The sequence below is a fragment of the Gadus chalcogrammus genome, chromosome 21 (genome assembly GCF_026213295.1).
Source record: "Gadus chalcogrammus isolate NIFS_2021 chromosome 21, NIFS_Gcha_1.0, whole genome shotgun sequence".
Lineage (NCBI taxonomy): Eukaryota > Metazoa > Chordata > Actinopteri > Gadiformes > Gadidae > Gadus > Gadus chalcogrammus.
In genome coordinates, this window is record NC_079432.1 from 20,104,773 (window position 1) to 20,122,459 (window position 17,687).

At 43.6% G+C, this 17,687-nt stretch overlaps 1 protein-coding gene across 1 annotated transcript in view; it reads left to right on the forward strand.

The window, feature by feature from the left end:
* Positions 1-17,687, forward strand: part of ift172 (intraflagellar transport 172) — a 71,877-nt gene that overhangs the window by 9,101 nt on the left and 45,089 nt on the right. The window contains exons 11-15 of the mRNA XM_056581939.1: positions 2,103-2,264; positions 3,192-3,245; positions 3,996-4,099; positions 5,106-5,191; positions 9,272-9,384. Of these exons, the coding sequence (XP_056437914.1) occupies positions 2,103-2,264; positions 3,192-3,245; positions 3,996-4,099; positions 5,106-5,191; positions 9,272-9,384 (519 nt within the window). The remainder of the gene's footprint in view (positions 1-2,102; positions 2,265-3,191; positions 3,246-3,995; positions 4,100-5,105; positions 5,192-9,271; positions 9,385-17,687) is intronic.

Below are 17,687 nucleotides of genomic sequence, written 5' to 3' on the forward strand. Positions count from 1 at the left end.
CCTCCTAGCCAATGGCTCTTAAGCCCGCGGAGTCTCAGAAATCACATGCGAGCATGCGCATAAGGGCAGCCCTTATGCGCCTCTTCTTATTATTTCATTTCTTCTGGATTTCTGTACCAGAAGCAGCGCCCCTTATGGGCCTGGAATGTGTACTACAGCGTTTCTACAGATCTACCCGGTTTTGCTTGGCTTCGTCTTTACGGAGATATTTCGAAACCGGATAGATCGAAACCGTAACGGTTTCGCCCGTTTCGGCTTCGTGTGAACGGGGCCTAAGTGTCCTGCTAACTAAACCAAACCAAGCCGGCTACCCGGAAGTTGCGTCTGCGGCGTCACACGGCAGCCTCGGGTCAGCCTGTGGAGAGAGAGCACAGGTTACACAGCACATAACAGAAAACAGCGAGGGAGCATTTGCCGACACTGGGCAAGACGATAGCAGTTCTCAAGCTGAGATATATGCACTACAGATATTCATTACATATAAACATTACATATATACACTACAGATAATCATAAAATATATATGTATACACTTCAGATATACAGATCATATAAACACTATATATACATATAATATATAATCTGTATGAAATTATTTGTATTTGTGCATATGTAATTATATGTGTATAGGTGTATATGTAGGTATACTACATATAATGTACTGTATTTTCTTAGCTTTGGAAAATATGTTTTGTGCTTCCAAGTGGGAAACTTTAATATTATATAATTCGTTTTTCAGGTATAAATTGCAAGTTTAATTTAAGTAAAGGGAACAGGTAGTATTTTATAATTATTGTATGATTTAATGAAAGGGGATGGGATTAAAAAAGTGTACACTTCTTCCCACTCCTTTTCAAATGTGTTAAGAAAAAAATAAGGAAAAATAGAGCCTTGTTTTGGTTTCTGTTTTTCGATGACCTGTTTCTTGCATATTTGAAACAACATTTTCAAATCAAATCAAAAACCCTACCGATATACATTTCATAATGACTCATCACAATGTCATAATCTTTGAGGTATATAACACAACTGTCATAGGATAGGATATACAGCATGCCAAGTTGCCAACATTATCATAAATATATTTATAAATAAACAGAAGAAGCTGTTGAATGTAAGAAAAAAACAAATGAAAAGGGCCTTCTTAAGGGAAATAACTGGCCAGTCGTTGTTGGCTTCTTATAGTCTTACAAATCAGACTAGAGACAAGCTCAAATTCTTTGGCCTCATATTTGTTTCGACCAATCATGATGTTGTAGGTTGGGTTCCATAAGCGCCTGATGGAGATTTACCATTCACACTTGAGGCTCACTGCAGTAACGTTAGATTGACGATATACTCTTGCAAAATTTAAAAGCCTGTTGAAATAGGTCAGAATTCTTTCAGATTAGTCTTGGTCTAAAAACAATATTTCCCACTATTAGGTCGCTGATATCGTCATTCAACAGGTTTTTTCCTAATATCAAGGACATGGTTTGGCAGTCAGGGAAACATGTGTGAAACATTGTCCAATGTGTTAACAGGACAAATATGAAATAAATCGGCTCTAGGTCTGAATGATTGGGGAAATAATCCAATTGCGATTATTTCGACCAATGTTGTGATTGCGATTTAGTATGCGATTTTTCTTTTTAAAGTCTTATGTTCTGTACTATTCAGTAAACAAGCAGTTAATCCTTCTATAGTATGACCAACACAACATTGGAAGCAGTCAACATATAAACTGCTCTTTCCTTTAGGACAGGCCTATGTGTTGAGATGAATTGATGCACAAATTGATATTATAACATCTTTATTTAACTATTGAATTGTGAAAGGAAAAGCAATTTTTTTGCAAATCGCGATCTAGTACATCGCACTGCAGTTTGAGTTCTGAAATTCGTTCAGCCCTATGCCAGAGTGAAGAAAAAGCCTTAGAATCCAGCTTGTTAGTCAAAAAGAATCCCTGGTCCAGGCTGAGCCCAGGATGTCCTCAAATCCAAGCAACGCCCCTGCTCTAACACGGTAGGATGTCGCGATCCCAGATTTTCTTCTTACTTTCCATGCTCATTCAGATCCATGTCTCCCCCCCCACCCCCCCACCCCCCCACCACACCATCTAGGTGATCGTGAGGAACCTGTCCAGCGGGACGCGGGTGGTTCTCAAGTCTCAGTACGGCTATGAGATCGAGGAAGTGAAGATCATGGGGTCAGACCGCTACCTCGTGGCTCACACGTCAGACACCCTGCTGCTGGGAGACCTGCTCACCAACAAGCTCAGTGAGGTCAGCCCCTCAGTGTACCCCTCAGTGTACCCCTCAGTGTCCTCTACCACTCTGTACCCCTCAGTGTACCCCTCAGTGTCCTCTACCACTCTGTACCCCTCAGTGTCCTCTACCACTCTGTGCCCCTCAGTGTCCTCTACCACTCTGTACCCCTCAGTGTCCTCTACCAATCTGTACCCCTCAGTGTCCTCTACCACTCTGTACCCCTCAGTGTACCCCTCAGTGTCCTCTACCACTCTGTACCCCTCAGTGTCCTCTACCACTCTGTACCCCTCAGTGTCCTCTACCACTCTGTACCCCTCAGTGTCCTCTACCACTCTGTACCCCTCAGTGTCCTCTACCACTCTGTACCCCTCAGTGTACCCCTCAGTGTCCTCTACCACTCTGTACCCCTCAGTGTACCCCTCAGTGTCCTCTACCACTCTGTACCCCTCAGTGTACCCCTCAGTGTCCTCTACCACTCTGCTATACCCCTCTTTGACAGATCTTAAGTGGCAAATGTACAGATTGAGCCTCCAAATATGACGTAACAACCAACAGAGACACGGTATCTGCTGAGACCAGATCATTGTGCAAATGTGCCTTGAACTTCAGGGCTCCAGACTAACTTTTTTCACTAGGAGCACTGTGGCCCCTAACTGAAGATTTTAGGGGCACATACCGTAAATCAACCTGCCAATGTGATATTCTCATTTTTTCCCCTGTGTACTACTACTAATAAATATTTAGATAATAGATGCAGAAATTACAATATGCCGTTTCAAAATCAGTGTCACATTTTGTTGTGATTCCCATCTATACCAACTTTTTTTTTGCAGTGGCGCTTACAATCCAAATGCATGTAGGGGAAACACTGACAATTGTTTCCCCTACATGAGTGTACATATGAAACACTCATATTTAATGTGAATGTTTTGACTGGCTCAGGTGGCATGGCCAGGCTCCGGGGGGAATGAAAAATTCTTCTTTGAAAATGAAACGGTAACTAAAACACACAGAAACACACACGGAAACACACACACAGATACACAGAAACACACACACACACACACACACACGGAAACACACACACGCACACACACACACACGGAAACACACACACACGGAAACAAACAAGGAAACAGACACACACAAACACACTCACACGCACACACGGAAACACACACACACATACACGGAAACGCATACACACGGAAACACACACACACACGGAAACACACACACACACACGGAAACACACACACACACACACACACGGAAACACACACACACACACACACGGAAACACACACACACACAATATTATACTTTTGAAAGGATGTACTAAGTACACTTTTAGTCTGTAACTGTATTCTGTATTAATTTCGTCGCATTTAATTATACCAAAATGTACTAAGGTATACCTTAACTACTACTATAGATATACTTCTATATAAGTGTAAATAGTATACTAAAATGGCACAACTTTTGACAACCTTTAAGTGTACTGAAGTACACCAGTGAAAAGTATGATTACTAGCATTCGAAACACACTTGCAGTACTATTGCATTATATCACCAGTGTGTTTGAAATATACTTAAAAAGGCAATACAATTCAATTGATAGAATATAATATTGTTGATGTTTATTCTGTACATCAACATAATTATTTACTTTCCTCTCTCTAGTGACATGTTTTTCAGGTGTGTGTGATATCATTGTTTTTCTATTCCAGTGTTTTTGTGTTTCAGGTTTGCATGATATTTAACGCAGGGGAACTCAGCCTGGTGGAGTATGAAAACAACCAGATCCTGGGATCAGTCAGGACAGAGTTCATGAACCCTCATCTCATCAGGTTGGTGTGGGAGGAGAACACCATGGCACCAAACCAGCTTGGCCTGAACATAGAATAGTGTATCACTATTCACTAGATCATGACACATTCACTTCTGGTCCATATGATGTCAGGAGAAGATGAGAAATAATATTTGTATGTGGCATATCATAATAACACAGCCCTGTCAAGAATTTCGGCAAAAGACATATTACAGAACTACAAGCTTTTATCAACTAGTACCACATCTCGGTAGAATGACTTTCCTGAACAATTTAGATATCGAACAACCAAGATATCCAAAGGAGATTATTTTCAACGCAACAAATAAGGCTAGCTTTGTACTATTATTGAAGACATCGCACATGTTAACATAGTATTGAAGTCCTATTATTCAAGAAAACCCTGAAAGCTGACATGTTTACATAGTATTAAGGTCCTTTTATTGAAGAAAACACACATGTTAACATGGTATTAAAGTCCTATTATTTATAAACTCTAGCTCTAACTCAGTAATATAGTCATTTATTGAATACAACTCAGACTGTAACTCAATAATATAGTCCATTTATTGAATACAACTCATACAGTAAGGCAGCAATATAGTCCATTTATTGAATACAACTCATGCAGTAAGGCAGTAATATAGTCCATTTATTGAATACAACTCATACAGTTAGGCAGTAATATAGTCAATTTATTGTAAAATAGTCTAGGGTTGTTGATGGAGGTTCATGCCTATTGTCATCATAAACAGGAAACCAATTTTAACAGCCGTAAAGAGATAATAAAACGGTATGCTCAAATTGAGTCCAAGTTACATAACTATTTGTACATAATTAACTTACCTACACTGGCTGCTGTTTGATTTAGGCTAGTCTCTCTCTCTCTCTCTCTCTCTCTCTCTCTCTCTCTCTCTCTCTCTCTCTCTCTCTCTCTCTCTCTCTCTCTCTCTCTCTCTCTCTCTCTCTCTCTCTCTCTCTCTCTCTCTCCTTACCTCTCTGTTTGTCTATCTGTGTATTCACAGTGTCCGTTTGAATGAGAGAAAGCAGAAAGGAGTGGAAGATAACAAGAAGCTTGCATACCTGATTGACCTGAAGACTATTGCCATTGGTAAGGAGATCTGGGCAGTGAATGTTTTGTTTTCATTGGAATGGCATTGATCAATGGATAACTGTCCTAAATGCTAAATCACATTTGTACATTTGAGAACCATTATGCATTCCAAATGAAACCTAGTGATCAGATGTATACATCTGTAGGGAGAAGGCTGACAGTCAGATTAAACCTAGTGATCAGATGTATACATCTGTAGGGAGAAGGCTGACAGTCAGATTTATTTAAAGGCCAAGGGCGATGTTTTTTTATTTCTTTGGTCAGAGCATTTGATTTATTGATTGCTGCCAGCCTCTCCTGGAGCGTGACCTATCGTGGGGAGAGGTTTGTGTGTCCCTGTGAACCTGCGGCCGTGTTGTCTAGAGCATGGTTTTCCTGGTAGGGTCACCCAGGGCAGAGTGTTCTCAGGTGAGGAGCCAGACTAAGAGCGGTTCACATAGACCCCAATGAACAACCAAGATAGAGGAGGAGAGTCCCGGCCCGGAGGCAGCCCGGGGCCCTGTCGGAGCCCGGCCGCGCACAGCCCGAAGAACGTAACGTGGCAGCCCCCCCATCCGTCCCGTGGGCCCACCACCTGCAGTGTTACCTGCTGGGGGTGGCTGCGCTGGCACATGGGTGGCAGTGAAGGTCAGGGGTCTCGATGGACCAGACCCGAGCGGCAGAAGCTGGCTCTGGGGACGTGGAACATCATCTCACTGTGAGGAAAGGAACCGGAGCTTGTGAGGGAGGTGGAGCGCTATCAGTTAGATCTGGTGGGGCTTACCTCTACACACAGTCTGGGACCGTCCTCCTGGATAGGGCTTGGACTCTGTTCTTCTGCGGAGGTGCCAGGGGCGTGAGGCGCCGGGCGGGTGTGGGGATATTCATAAATCCCCGGCTGAGCGCCGTGGTGTTTGAGTTTACCCCGGTGGACGAGAGGGTCCCCTCCCTACGCCTAAGGGTGGTGGGGGGGTAAACTCTGACTGTTGTTTGTGTGTATGCACCGAACAGCAGTTCAGAGTACTCGGCCTCTTGGAGCCCCTGAATGGACTCCTGTACGGGGCTCCAGTAGGGGACTCCGTAGTTCTGCTGGGAGACGATGGAGACATCTGGAGAGGCGTGGTGGGGAGGAGCCGTCGTTTGATATTGTGCTGTGTGTTACACAACATTTGGGAGGAGATGGTGACCGCTTTTTCGAAGATATTGCAGACATACGTGTGACCTTGCAACCCCTGTACAAGCTCTACCTGATCGGGGCCAGCAGGAAGGAGCTGATGTCAGGGCTGCATTAATGCGCTATTTCAATACGCAAGAAGACTAAACACAAACACACATATAAATATTTATTTTATTTGGAAGCCGGAAATCGGAGGAGCATCATCCTCCCCTGATGGGCGGGCTGGCCCTCCCATCAATATTATTATTATTATCATTATCCCATATTATTGCTCTTTTTCAATTGCAGCCACAATTTGTCCCATGAAGCCCACCAGGGCATTGCTTGTGGTCTCCATTATTTGTAAGATTGTGGTTCTGCTCAAGAAACAATCTATCCCTTCTTTCGTCCTCTCCATGTGCTACAGCAGATCCTGTTACTTCCAAAAAAAAAGAATAGCTTAATTTCAATTTGGTTACAATCATTTTTGTAAGTCTTACATAAGATAAAACTCATTAAGTGTGCTCAGTATTTAAAGTATTTAAAAACCAACAATATCAAGAATTGTCAGTAAGTGGAGATGGTGCTCTATTTGACTGGGTACTCATAACATTTGGACTCTGAATATTCTGTATTATTATTATATTATACATTAGAATATATATTGTCTTATTATTAGTATATTATTATATAGAGTAATCATAGTAAATAAAACAAACATAGCCCCTAGGCTTTAGGGCACCTGGCGTATTGTAGTCGGAATGCACAGAACTGGGGTTAGACCCGGCCCCGGCCCGGCCCTGTGGCAGTGGAAAGGAGATGTATGATGGAGGCAGAGTTCGAGGTTGATGGTTGTTCGTCGGACCTGTGAGTATGTCCATGCGGCCTACATGTGTTTTGTGGATCTGGAGTAGGCGTATGACTGGGTCCACCTGGAGAAACTGGGAGGTGCTGCGGGGAGTATGGGGTGAGGGGATCACTTCTCGGGGCCATACAATCTCCGTCCTCCCAAAGTGAGAGCTGTGTCCGCGTTCTCAGCAGCAAGTCAGATTTGTTCCCTTGGGGTTTTGGGTGGGGATGGGTTGCAGTACGGTGGTCTAAGGAGCTCATCACTGCTTTTTGCAGATGATTTGGTCCTGATGGCATCATCGTCCTGAGACCTTCAGCACTCACTGGATTGGCTACCTGTGTGAGGCGGCTGGGATGAGGATCAGCACCGCTAAATCTGAGACCATGACTCGTATCAGGAACCGGTGGATTGCCTACTCCGGGTAGGACATGAGTCCTTAGCCCAAGTGAAGGAGTTCAAGTACCTTGGGGTCTTGTTCGCGAGTGAGGGTACGATGGAGCATGAGATTGGCCGGAGAATCGGCCTACTTTAGTATAACAGCACTTGGGTTAGTAAACAAATCACAACAACTAACATAAATTTGAAGTTTTATTCATGAAAAATATGAACTATTTACAAAAATAAATCGTATAGGGTGAGTAGATTCAAAATAGTCACAGCTCATCTTGAGCATCTACTGTCTCCTGGTAGCCACGGTACTGCCCATCTTGTGCTTGGTAATTTGCTCTGATGGCCTGGACAACACAGGAAGCCGATACTGTCTAAGAAAGATAAAGAGAACAATATTAGCAAAGCAAGATAAATGATGCCTTGAGTAGGTTATACAGCATTACACGGACTTCAAGCTAACGTAGCGTATCCTATGCTCTGCCAATAAGATCTGCTACTTTCGGATAACTACATTGTCACGTTCCCCGGGACTCAAAACTATTGTACCCAATGTGTTAGTAAAAAAATCTAACACTTACTCTATGCTATGCTCAGACGTCTGTTTCTCACAGCGGGCTTTGGCTGGCGTTTACAGTTCACTTTCTGGGTCCGGAAATATGTATCCTATACCCAACTGTTCAGATGAGGCGGAAAGCCTGGGTGAGAGGTTACACACATGGTCCCGTCCTCGCCAGATTCAGCCATTTATTCTAGAAGAAACTGGCATAGCTGAAATTCGCTGCAGCACAGGGACTCTGTGTTAGTGTCCATAGGCGACCAGAGCAAACAGGTACACCACCAGTTCACTCTGGCGCAATCCGGCTCCTCGTCCACAGCAACAGGCAAGGCTTGTTCAGCTGCAGCCGCAGCAGCCTCCTCCTCTATTCGTCTCAATTCTTCCTGGCTGTATTCTGGCTCGTACAAATAGCCCTGAATGTCAGAATCCAGCAATAGATTTTCAAAATCCAATCGGCTGTTTCCCATTGCAAATTTGCTTCTGCCATGTTCAGAGGTTTGTTCCGGTCTAGTTCTCGAGCTAAGCGGGGAAGAAACATGGCGGACATTGTGTTTACACCTTATTACCCCTCATTCCTTATTAGTTGGCTTACAAATTTGCGGAAGCAGTATTTTGTAGTCCTCGGCCCTTCTAGCAAGCAAAGTTTTATTGAGATGACGTCAAACGTGTCATTTGACATCAAGTCAGGAGAAATTTAGATCAGGAAAGCTGGGCTAAGGGACGACTGGGTTAGTCTGTGGGATTTCTTTTTTTTATATATCTCAATAGCGATTTTATAATGATAGAACGCCGGTTCTGAATCGGTGAATAATCCCTTTAATGATTCCATGGATACAGCAAATGCATATATGCCCTGACTGATTTTATTTCATCCCTTGCCATTGATAAAGGGATTTGTTCATAAATTGGTGGTATGGATGCAGCAGGTACCATTACTAGTGGAACAGGCCTGTAACAGTTCCCTCGTACAGAGAGGACCGAGTCAGGGCAAAATCTGTTTTTTATCATAGTAAATAATAACAGGGTGCTAGTAATTATTGTGCCCCCCCACAATGCGCATGATGGATATGTGTCTTCTTTGTAGCATGAGTTCGAACCCTGCTACCCAGATATCATTCTCTCTAAAAGTCTCTCTCTTTCTCCTAGTGGACTTATCTGGAGGCTACAACCTTGGAACCCTCAACCATGACTCTAGAATCGACTGGCTGGAGCTGAACGAAACGGGCCGCAAGCTGCTCTACCGGGACAAGAAGCTGCAGGTGAACCACGTTGACCCCGGGGGGTTAGAATGATGTATAGTATTAACCTGAACTAGGCGGGGATCTGGAGACTCAAAGGGCAAGGAAACATGGCACATTCAGGGCTCCAGAGTGTGCCTAATTTGGGCGCACATGCGCCTAGAATTTGGGGTAGTGCGACTGAAAATGTATCTGGTATAATTATTATTATTAATTTTTTTACAGAGCAGTCCATTCATAATATTGTAATAACCACGGAAGAGGCAGTGAATGAAGTATTGATTAGACAGCGATTTATTAGACACCTAATAAACCGTTGGAACACGCAAGACCGGTAACAATAGAAACGCCGGGAAACAAACCCGCGAAGCCCAATCCAGGGGCCTGTACTACGAAGCTCGATTAGAGGGTTAGCGAGGTATGTTGAGCTGAAAGCCTGGGTTAGCTGTACCATGAAAGTCGATCTCTTTAAGCGTCGCTGTATCACCATGGTGACTTACGCTCGCAACCAAACCTGGTCGGGAGCAGCTTTTCAGCGAGTCTACCCGGAGATCAGCTACTTATATCGGCGTGCGCAGCTTCCTAGCCCCTCCTCCGATAATGGCGTCACCATTTGTGGGTGTTCCCATGGACCTCGACGCACTTCATACAGGCGTCTCTCCGGAGACAGAGGGTTTTTCGGGACATAACCAATCCCTTGGCATTGTCTGACGATATTCTTTATGAGAGATACAGATTCGGCATTTATTTAAGGCATTTATTTAATGGTCAAGATATTATTAATCAATGGCGTAAATATCGACGGTGCAACCGGTGCAGCTGCCCGGGTTCCCCCACCCTCAACAACTCAGCGCAAGGCATGCACGATCCAACCCCCCCCCCCCCCCCCCCCCCCCCCCCCTCAACAACTCAGCGCAAGGCAGGCACGGTCCCACCCCCCCCCCTCTCAACAACTCAAAACTTGGGTGCACCATAAATACGTGCCTGTGCACCCAAATTCAAAATTTAGGCGCACCAGTGCACCCAAGGAAAAAGTTAGTCTGGAGCCCTGCACATTTACAACACTTTCAAAGCAACTGGAAAAGAGGCAGTAGGACATGAGATAGTTGAAATGGATAGTAGAGTTTGACCGTGCATTTTTTTTACTTGGATTTTTATTTCCAGAGCCACTGAACCCAAAATCGTATTTTTAGGTGTGAGTATATATCTTCTATGATGTTGACCATTGTAAACTATTCCACTTTGTTAACTTAACTAAAATGATACCGTAATTCATTAGAAAATGTTGTTGGATCCTGTTTTTGGGCAGTCTCTGTAGTCCACGTCCCACGCTGCCCTCTCTACATACCCTCAGGTTCACTTCAGCTCGCAGTAGTCTCTGCCCTTGTCTTTTAAGTAAGCATCCCACAACTGCTATTAAAGCAAGGGTAGGCAATTTCGAGTAACCAACCAGAGTACACCAAAAAACCCACCACTCCCTTCCATAAGTCTGCCTATCCTTGTGGAAGATTGAGATCATGCGAGTGCACTGGCAGAGTGTACTCGATTTTGTTTTATCGAGCATTGAATCACCTCTCGTCCTTCCGCTAAATTTCTCACTTGGTCATGGTTTCTTGATAGATAGCGGAACGTGCGAAGCAGTCAAAGACAGTGATCACATAAAGGAGAAAAGGGGGAGAACCCAACGTCAATACACCTAAACATTACGGATCGGTCAACACCAAGCACCCCAAATCGTAGCAAGTCCCGCTCGTTAACATATTAATCCAATTGATAAACCAAAAATATCAGATCCCTTTAATGTGCTACATCAGTTCTCCATTAACCCCGGCTGCCCCCTCAACAGCCGCTTACTGAGATATTCCGGCTGGCTTCCTTTCTGACTAAAGGCCGATTTAGGGTCGTTTTAGACGCAGAGACGTAAGCACGTAATTTACACAAGGGACTTGTTTTAGACAAGTTTTGATTTACGGTTCCTTTAAGGTTCCTTAAGGATTGCGCGTGTTGCTAGGGGATTCTCCGCCAGAACAGTAGGGGGAGCAACGAACGAATCTGTGGGCGTGGAAGTGGAAATCGCTGGCTTGTTTATATTTATGCACTTCCAGTATTTTCGACGAGGGTAGCAGTAGCTAAGTTTAGGTTAGCGGTCTTTTTCCACACTCTGAACGATGTTAAGGTTGCTGTAAAACCGGAAATGTGAGACTCCTGAAAGGATGTGGTTAGCTGGCCAATCACAGTCTTTGCGAGCTGCGTAGGGCCGTAGTGTTTTAGTCGCATAGTCAGGAATTTTGGGCGACGCACTTAAGCACGTAAGGGGGGATATTTTACCGCGCAAGGGGGGGTTATGTATCTTACGTGCTTACGCGTTACTTCTAAAACAGAGCATATATCGGCCTTTATCTAAATGGAATGTCTAGAAATCCGCTGTTTTTTTCTCCTTCCATTGGTTCTAAACACAACAAAAGCAAGTCTGCAAAGGCTTTTCAATAGCAAGATATCTATTAAGGTTTCAAATTTCTTGGATTAAGATGAGATATCTTAACCAAGTAATATATATATATGAGCTGTCAGTTAAACGCGTTATTAACGGCGTTAACGCAAACCAATTTTAACGGCGTCAATTTTTTTATCGCGCGATTAACGCAAATCTTTTATTAAAAAAATAAAAATAAAAATATTTTTTTTCTTTGGCTCAAAACAAAGAACCAGTAGCCTGACTGCTATGTTCAAATGACATTTGTTCAAAGCAGTCTAAACGACTGCTTAGATTTTGATTGCACTATGAGCTCTTTTTTTGTATCTTCCTGTTTTGATCAGTATATGCCAATGTTGTAATCAATAAAAAATCATTTGCACAAGGCAAGCCGATGCACTTCACCATGTTGATAAGATAATTAAAACGAGAAGAATTAATGGGACAAAGAAATCAAGGGATATTTAGCATAGAAAACGAATTTGCGATTAATCGCGATTAATGTGAGTTAACTATGGCATTAATGCGATTAATCACGATTAAATATTTTATTCACTTGACAGCTCTAATAAATATATATATATATATATATATATATATATATATATATATATATATATATACACGTTTACCTTGTACATCAACCCTTGCAAGATCGAAAAGACTGCAAATAACCTGATGTTCCTACATTAGCAGGCCCGTTACACAGCGTCATACAGCTTTTGTTTGAATGCCATAATACTAGTATTCCTCCCATATCTCCTCGAAAACTCTTATTTATTAATTATTAAAAGTTTAAATGAGAGAAGAAAGAGAGGAGATTGAAATGACTGTAAATGATGCCTTCAAAAATAATAAGCATCAACCTAAACCTAAGTTTGAAAAAATAAATACTTCAACATGAAACATGAACAAAACAAATGAGTCCAAATAGTCACAGACTCATAGTTAAACTATAAAGAACTAACCCGCACTGTTAAGAATGTATTGTCGTCTTGCCTTTCCACCAAATCATTATTTAAGGACATTTCCAGTATTTTAAACATTGAGCCCCCTTTCTGGTTTGTCTGCATTTACATTTAAATGTAGGGCATTTAGCAGACACTTTTATCCAAATCAACTTACAATAAGTACATTTGTCATAAGAAGTGGAACAATTTATCGCTGTCAGTACAGTAAAGATGTTCATAGAGCCAAGTGCAAGTACTAACAATCGCTAGGCTAACCCATTCCCCGTGTACAGCAATGCTAGCAGCTACTGCAGATGTTACACAATTAAGTACTATGAATACGTGCAATGTAGATTAAGTGCGTACATTAAGTGCCAGGACGTACAACATACATTGGTGGCCGGAAGGGGCTGGGTAGCTATGCAAAGTCGAGGTGAACTCTGAACAGGTGAGTTTTGAGTCTTTTGCGGAAGCTGATGAGCAACTCTGCGTTCTTGACATCGGCAGGGAGCTCGTTCCACCACTGAGGTCCCAAAACAGTCTTGTTGAGGTTAAGCCTCAAGTGATGGGCAGTTGTCCAAGTGCTGACGTCTGCCAGACATTCAGATATGTGTGTTGCTATCAGGGTTTTGTCAGATGAGGGGAAAGGGAGAAATAGCTGAGTGTCGCCAGTAGGGATGTAATGATATACCGTAAAACGGTATATCGCGATATGAAAGGCTACGAATGTCAACCGTACGTTTTTTCATGTAATACCGTGTCGCGGTATGGCCGCGAGATTGCATGGTAAATGCGCACTGTCATTGTGGGGAGTATGGTGAGCGACATTGTCATTAAAACGTTGCACTCAACTTAACACGGTATGCCCAGGCAGCCCACACCACACAAAATAATAAAGCATTGACACAACACCACTGAAATATGACTCCTAACTTGAAAATCAACGGTCCCCTCTCACGTGGACCTTTGTTTGTAAACACTAACCAGCTCAGTGTTGCACTGTCCATTACAACAACATTATGCACACAGCATCCAAGAAGAGAAAACGCTAGCAGATAAAAAGAGAAAGAATAGCGATTGAAACTAGCTTACCTGTTGGAGTAGAAAGTGGTTCATCACGGGTCAGTAATTATGAATCCAGGCAAACAAGAAATTGCAGAAGGAGATGACGCATCTCCGCTATTTAGGCCACCAAAACGGACCAGGGCCCCGTTTCCCGAAAGCGTCGTTAGCCTAAGTGGATCGTGAAGTGCGTCGAAAGGGCATCGTAGAGTTTTCACCGCGTTTCCCGAAAGCATCGTTGGGAACGAACGTCTTGAAAACGCTCGTAGCTAACGAGTACTCCAGGGGTGCTCGTAGGTACTCGTAGGACGCTAAGAGCATCGTCAGCTATAGCCTCAGTGGCGTCACCATCGGACATTCCGTCTATTGGATGCGTTTTATTAAAACGCATTGCGCCTTTATGTTCTTAGTTTGGTAATTAATAAAGATTATTAATTAATTTATTAATAAAGATGTTAAAATGGCCACTCATAAAACGTAGCATAAAATAATGTAAAAAAAAAATTAAATAAAAAAAATAAAAAAAAATATTTTTTATAAAAAACTATCAGGCAAAAGGCTGGGATATGGTGGGGATTGGTCACGTTGACGGGAATGTTTAGTGACATGTGGGAGGGTGGAGGGGGTTAAAAAAAAAGTCTCAATCACTCTTTGACGCGCATGAAAACCAGCCGCGTAGTTATGAGGGAGGCCGTCCTCACACCGATCTTCCTCGTCGTCATCGTCCTCAACGTCCTCCGGTTCAAGCAAAGCCACCCCAGCCTTAGCTGCAATGTTGTGCAACATAGCCGTCACACATATCACGGCGCATGACTTGGCAGGCGAAAACTGGAGCCCTCCGCTGGACTTGTGAAGGCATCTAAAGCGCAACTTCCACCTCCCGATCGTGCGCTCAGGATTAGGACTGATATATGTCGGTTTAAGCCTAATCAATTATGTTTTAATGTCTTTAGCATTCATATAATTGCAGTCTATTTTTTTCGTAGGCTACTCTGCTGTTGTCCTTGATGGGGATATATTTTAACCCTTTTTAACCCAATTTTCCTGCGACATTCCTGCGTCTCCCCCTCCTACGGAGCCCATTTCAGCACCGTGTCAGTAGACAGTTACAATCCTACGACGTCGTGAGTGCAGCGAATGCGCGTTCACGTTAAGAGGAGTTTCGGGAAACGCGACAAAGAAATTATCGATGGATCGCAAGATCCATCGGGAGAATGATCGTACGAGCGAAGATCCATCGTTATCGGGAAACGACACGTTTCCCGATAACGATGGATCTTCGCTCACGCTACAAGCTGCCATCTCGGGTTTACTTTTCGGATTCAGAGATTTCCCAGATGTCTGAAAAGGTGCGTGCGACTGTTCAGAAAAAGGTGTCTGAGGGAGATCTTTTGACGAGCAGAACCCCTACATCAGTTTAACCATCCACTACATCTCCCCGGATTGGAAGCTGATGTCCCACTGCTTGGAAACAATGTATTTCCCGGAATACCACACCCACGCCCACATTTTAGAAATGATCAACAGTATTCTCCAGGCTTGGAAAATACCAAAAGAGAAGATTGTCTGTTTCACAACAGATAATGCCTCCAACATGAGGAAGGCATTTGAAGATGACCAACATCCTTGGGTGTGGTTAGGGTGTTTTGGGCACAATCTAAATTTAGCCACCCCCAAAAAAAGTTTACATCGTATCGTGATATCGTGATATTAATTTTGATATTGTATCGTATCGTATCGTACTAAAAATGTCAGCTTGTTACATCCCTAGTCGCCAGCATAGCAGTGATAGGAAAAGCCGTGTGATGTTATTACAGAGCCCAGGGATCTGGTATAGAGTGGGAGAACAGAATAGGCCCCAGTACCAATCCTTGAGGGACACCAGTTTCAAGCGTGCAAGGAGCCATTCCATGTTACCTGATAAGTGCGATTCGTCAGGTAGGATGTGAACCAGGAAAGGGTAGATTCAGCAATGCCAAGTTCAGCGAGAGTGGCAAGGAGGATCTGGTGGTTCACCATGTCAAATGCTGCGGACAGGTCGAGGAAAATGAGAACCGATGAGAGGGACGAGGCTCTGGCAGCACGGAGGGACTCACTCACCGCAAGGAGAGCCGTCTCAGTGGAGTGTGCCTTCTTGAAGCCTGATTGGTGAGGGTCAAGGAGGTTGTTAGATGAGAGATAGGAGGACAGTTGGTTAGCGATGGCACGTTCCAGTATTTTAGAGAGGAATGAAAGGAGAGATACCGGTCTGTAGTTCTGGATGTCGTTGGTATCAAGGGTTGGTTTTTTGAGGAGAGGCTTTATTCTGGCAGTCTTGAAAGACGCTGGATCAATGCCTGAAGTGAAGGAGGAGTTGAAAAGTGTGGTGAGAAATGGCAGGATGTCGCTTGAGACAGCCTGGAGGAGAGAGGAAGGGATAGTGTCAAGGGGGCAGGTTAGATGTTATTATTCTGTTGACTTCGTCGGAGTTGAGAGGGATAAATTGGGTAAAGACAGTGGTGGAGGAGGGAGGATGGAGGCAGGGATAAAAGAGGAGTCATCAGCAGGGAGGTGTAGGGGAGGGAGGGTTGAGTCTTGACTCCCACAGAGAGACTCCCTTAGTCTTTGTTTCCCGGGTCTTCGTTTGCAGGGTCCTGACGCTTATAATAGCTAGCCTTTAAATGCACAAGGTAGCTCAGGCAGCCGTAGCTCCGCACACCAATCAAGCCTATTGTTGTCACCTTGTGGCTGAAACTAGTCTCAACAACATATAACAAAAAAACGACGGCAGCCAAAACTAACACAGCGGCAATAGGGTTAAAGTTAGTACAACCAATTGTAATGCTAAACACTAGAGTTCTTAGTTTCAAGACCTACAGCCAGATATGAGACAACCTTCTTAAAGACAAATATAAATGTAACTGTCCACTGTCTAGGATGAAATAGAGTGGTTATCACCGAAATTTTGAATATTGGCCTGTCTCGGGTATTTGGCATAGATAGTATATAAAATGGATGTAGCATCCGGGAAGACCTCAGTTATTCCAACTGCATCCAATTCTCTTGGCTTATGAGCGTCGCCATCTTGTCATAGTTTGACTCCGCCTCATTTCCTCTAACCAAAAAAGGGCATTGATGTGACGTCGGGGGGGAGGGAGATACTCCCATCTAAGTGACGTACACCGAATTTGCTGGTAGCTCATTCGTTTCTAAGCGATCGGTTGGTACAGTTGACCGCAGAGTAAGGCATCTTGGCACCGGAATGAACAATAGGAATGAACGCAGTCGAGGTCAAGATGATGGAGATAGCAAAACTAGCCTCCGAGGCGAGGTGAGGGTCAGCGGCTAGCTGTCACTCAAGAGGCCGCGTCCCTAATTATTCATACATTTTAACCTCCATAAAATAAAAACTAGCCTGCTAAAAAAAAGATTCACGACCTTCAGTGTTGTCATGGAGATATGAAGTAAACATACTGACTAGAATGTTTTTTTGGACCAGGCTGTAAATAGGTTTAATAAAGACTGTGAAAACGGCCTGTTTAACAAGCGAGTCAACGAAGAATTGCTCACTTTTGGTACCACCTCGTAGTGGCCACCCGGTGCTACTGCAATGTTTGTCAATTCCGCATTGGATGCTGGTAGAACTCGCTGTGGTTGGGGCTTGGTATTTGACTAATTTCGAATCGCCCCTGCTTGCTTCACAATGGCTGGCTATGGGCATTCACAAACCTGTCCTTAGAACACCCCTAAACGTTAGTTTTCAGAAATGTGAAACTCATCGAGTGGTTAGTGGTGTTCATTGATGTTCCTAATGAAGTATCGTAGCGAAATACAGTTTCTGTCGTGTTTTATTTGGCATT